At 32.8% G+C, this 4756-nt stretch overlaps 1 protein-coding gene across 2 annotated transcripts; it reads left to right on the forward strand.

Annotated features, from left to right (window-relative positions):
* Positions 1-2330: 2330 nt before the first annotated feature.
* On the forward strand, positions 2331-4214 carry LOC110930518 (BOI-related E3 ubiquitin-protein ligase 1). Of its 2 annotated transcripts, none has more exons than XM_022173833.2 (4): positions 2331-2516; positions 2609-2673; positions 2768-3024; positions 3284-4214. In XM_022173833.2, exons 1-4 carry the CDS (start codon positions 2458-2460, stop codon positions 3812-3814), a joined length of 912 nt encoding a protein of 303 aa, XP_022029525.1. In that variant the 5' UTR covers positions 2331-2457; the 3' UTR covers positions 3815-4214. The 2 variants fall into 2 exon arrangements, with proteins under 2 accessions (XP_022029525.1, XP_022029526.1); XM_022173834.2 differs by having other exon boundaries at positions 2771-3024.
* Positions 4215-4756: the final 542 nt, after the last annotated feature.

Below are 4756 nucleotides of genomic sequence, written 5' to 3' on the forward strand. Positions count from 1 at the left end.
ATTAAGTTATCTCTACTTGTTTCCAACATAATGTCCGACATATTTATTTACTATGTTTGGAAATTTCACCCATTTTTATAAAACTTTTGAGTTAATTCCGGTTTGACATTACAAGGTTTACCAATTTTAACCACTTTCTCTTTTTTTTTCTTTTCAAATCATAGTCTCAGGTTTAAAACAAGAAAATAAGTCAATCTCTCGAGCCAAACCTAAATTAACTCTAAACTCTTCATAAAATTATCTTAAAAGTTAGAGTAAATGCTAATATGATACTAAGTTTAGGTCATTTTGTCACTTTAGTAAAAAAATGAAGTTATTTTGTTTTTAGGTCTTTAAGATTTCATTTTTGTTGTCATTTACATCCAATTGATAAACCATGTTAGAATTTTCTACTCCTTTTGTCATTTTCCTCATTTAAATAATGGAGTTTCTCATGGAGTTCAGCCATAAAATGACAATTATACCCTCCATTTAAACGAGGAAAATAACACAAAAAAAAAAAAAACAGAAATTTTTAACCCAGTTTGCTAACTAAATGGAAATGCAATAAAAATAAAACGTTAGGGACTCAGATACAAAAAGTTTAATTTTTAGACTGAAGTGATAAAAAGTAACCTAACATTTTAACAATTTTACTCTAAAAGTTAAAGGGGTAGGCTAAACCCGTCTCTCTTACTTGTCATACCCCCTCCCTAGAAACATAAAATCAAAACCTGTCACTTCTCCCCCTTTAAAGAAATATTTTTTAACACCATAAACAAAACCACTTTATATAATTATTTTTCAAATTAATCTTCTTTATTTACACACACAAAAACAACAATTGAATCCAATCGTCATGAACGAATAACAAGACATGCAAATATATATATATATATATATATATATATATATATATATATATATATATAGAGGGGCTCATGCGAGAACTTCATTTATTGCGAGAACCGCGAGAACCAATGTGAACACAACCTAAAATAGCTAAAAAAAACCTAAAAAACCTAACCCCCACCCCCCCCCCTCCAAAAACCTAACCCCCCCCCCCCCCCCCAAGCTAAATGCTAAAAACTAAAACCCCCAAAAACCTAAAAAAAAAACCTAACCCCCCCCACCCCCCCCCCCCCCCAAAAAAAAAAAAAAAAAAAAAACAAAACCCCCTCCCCCACCCCCCCAAAAACCTAACCCCCCCCCCCCCCCCAAGCTAAAATGCTAAAAACTAAACCCCCAAAAAACCTAAAAAAATTTAATAAAATTCTAAAAAATAAAAAAAAATCTAAAATTTTTTTTTAAATATTTTTTATGCTCAAATCGCTACTTTTTTTGGTCAAAAAAATTTTTTTTTTAATTTTTTTGGCTTCGAAAAGTAGCGATTTTTATATAAAAAATATTAAAAAAAAAATTTTGTGTGATTTTTAACTATTTTTAGGCATTTTTTTTGTGTTCACATTGGTTCTCGCGATTCTTGCAATAAGAGGTGGTTCTCGCATGATCTTCTCCATATATATATATATAAAACCAAGAACTCAAAAACAAAAATATATAATATACATGTGATAAGAATTCATACAACATGACACCATGAGTGATATCAAGCTCCTCGATTGTATTGAGGTGATTAGGAGCATGGTCTTTGTCTAATATCACTTTTATCTATTATATCAAATCGTTAACGATCTCATTTAATCATTCATATATGCTAATTAAAATGTTAAATAAAATATAAATTTTTTTTTCTTTCTAAAAGAAAACTAAAACTTATGTAAATACCTCGCATATAGCCGGTGGACTATACATATAGTCTTCTTTTTTTTTTGTCTCCATTTGAGAATCCCCTCAATGCTAAGAGAAAAAAAAACCTGTAAATATCAAACTTTTCATCTCTTAAATCCCAACTCCTAAGCTAATAAAGAAATTATAAACAACTTTAAAACAATAATATTTTCTTAAATAAGAAAAAAAAATATTTAAATATTAAAAACCTTTTTTAAAACTTTAAAAAATTTAATGTAAAAGAAATTCTTTAAATTAAAAAAAAACACATTAAGGAAAAGTTATCTAAAATATAAAATAAAAGAATTTAATAAAATAACAATATAACATAAAACATAACAAAAGAAACAAAAAGGTTATAATTGTATTACTATGAAATTTAAGAGGAGGAGTATATTCAGTAAAAATAAAGGATAAGGGGGTATATTTAGTAGACCCCAAGTTAAAAACTTAAAACTAACAACCGTTAATATTTAAACCTACCATTTTTTTTCACAATTATCTAATTCCTAAATTTGGATAATATTATATCACCAGTCATTTTCTCTTTATTCATTTTCTTTTTTGAAAACCAAATTTCATTTTCACACATAATATTAATTAAAGTTTCCGCCTATAGTGCGTGTTCTCCAGAGCCTCCAGGCATCTTCTCTTTCATGCTGTTTTTGTGTAACAATAACAATAACAATGGCGGTTCAAGCTCATTATCATCATCATCATCCTTCTAATCTTCTTCATCTCCACAGGTTCTTTTCCTATTTCACTCACTCACTCTTACTTTTTCATGAATTTGTGTGTTCAATTTCTGAAACTGATAAAGAGTTTTGTTTCATTTCAGAAACAACGATTGCTCATTTGTTGATGATCAAGCGTCTAATCAGATATTATTCACCGATTTTCCAGGTCTGCGGTTGTAACTTATTCATCGATTTCATCAAATTTCGTCATGTTGAGTTGTGATTTTAGATTTTAGTGATTCGATTATTGTGTCGTGTAGTAGGAAACAACAACGGAAGTAATAACTCGAGAAAAGTAATTAGAGAAATCGATATCGATATGAATCAATCGATGTCTCTTCTTCATCAACAACAACAGCAGCAGTTTCGTAATCATCAAAACGTCGACGTTTCCACCGGTCTCCGGTTAGCGCATTCTGTTTCATCTCAATGCTCTGCTTTATCCTTCTTATCCGATGAATTATCGTCGCAAATCAATCAACAACGAGACGAAATCGATCGTTTTCTTCACGCACAGGTATTATTATTATAGTTTATAAAACCCTAGGTCATCAGTAATAATCGAAAATTGTTTGAAAAAAACGAATGTATGAAACCTGAATATTAGAGTTTTGAAAAGAAAACTATCAAGGAGAAGAGCTACGGCGCATGTTAGCAAACAAAAGGCATGCTGGCTATTGTGCGCTGCTCTGTTCATAATAATAATAATCGAAAATTTGTTTGAAAAAACGAATGTATGAAATCTGAATATTTGAGTTTTTTTTGAAAAAAAATAGGGAGAAGAGCTGCGGCGCATGTTAGCAAACAAAAGGCATGCTGACTATTGTTCGCTGCTCCGTGCGGCGGAGTCGTCTATCATGAGCCGGATGAAGGAGAAAGACACCGAGGTGGAGAAAGCGAAGCGGCGCAACATAGAGCTGGAGGCACGAGCGGCGCATCTTAGCGCGGAGGCGCAGGTCTGGGAAGCAAGAGCTAGGGCACAAGAACTGGAAGCGGTGGCGTTGCAGTCGCAGCTGGAACAGGCTATCGTGAGCCGGAGTGTAGGGAGTAGTTTAGCAGAACGGGAGGGGGTGGGGCAACGATGCGCCGTGGACGATGTGGAGGATGCTGAGTCAGCGTATGTGGATCCGGAACGAGTTGTGTTAGTGAGTGGACCCGGTTGTAAGGCTTGTGGGAAACGAGTCGCCTCAGTGGTGTTGCTACCGTGTCGGCATCTGTGTGTTTGTACAGAGTGTGACGGTGTCGTTTCGTCCTGCCCGTCATGTCTTTCGTTTCGCAGCTCTAGCATTGAAGTTTACATGTCATGATTGTGGGCCCTCATGAAGCCCAGTTTTCAACAGCCCATTCACCTGAAAACTTACTGAATGGTAAATTTGGAAATTTATATCTTGGCTGCAGTAAAAACTAAAAATGAAAAAAGTGAGATGAATGAATATATCCCCAATAAAAAAAAAATATATATATATTTCTTAATATTTTTAAATTGACTTTTTCTTTGGGTTATTATATGTATTTCTTTTTTATCCCACATGAAAAAAAAAAGAACTATTTTGTTGCCTTGTAGGGGGCACTATGTAATTTTAGAATTTTTTTATTATTTTAATTTTTATTTATTTATTTGTCATTGTAATTCCACACATGAATATTTTTAGTTTTGTAGTGGGATCTTGCCTTATGAACCGAAAATGGTTTGTTCTTTTGGGATAATTAACCCTAAGTTATCTTTATTATGTCAAACAAGAGGGATGTTCTCTGCTGCTCGTGCGATGCAATGGGGAACATAGACACTGTTAATCACGGAACATGTTATTTTTTAAAGAGTTAATGGCCTTTTTCGTCCCTGTAGCTTGTTCAATTATGCCAGTTCGGGCTAAATTTCTAATTTGTATCATTTCTGTCCAAAAAAATGAGTTGACTGTCACTTTTGTCATTGTGGCTTGTCCAGTTATTTGATTCAACCTTAGTTTTATTAGACGGAATTGACATGTTTCAAGAATGTTATGGATGGTAATGATATAAATTTAAAATTTGGTTTGAACTAACATAACTAAACAAAACACAGAGAAAAAAATGACAGGGTTAACTCTTTTTAAAAGAGAATGCTCGTTTATCAAAACTCGACCAAGTCCATGCAACCTTACAGTTAGGTTTATTATATTAAAAAGAAAGAGTTAATTACTGTTTTCGTCCCTGTGGTTTGTCAAAAGTCACTATTTCAGTCCATTAGTTTAAAAATTGCGATTTCAGTC

The sequence above is a fragment of the Helianthus annuus genome, chromosome 3 (assembly GCF_002127325.2).
Source record: "Helianthus annuus cultivar XRQ/B chromosome 3, HanXRQr2.0-SUNRISE, whole genome shotgun sequence".
Lineage (NCBI taxonomy): Eukaryota > Viridiplantae > Streptophyta > Magnoliopsida > Asterales > Asteraceae > Helianthus > Helianthus annuus.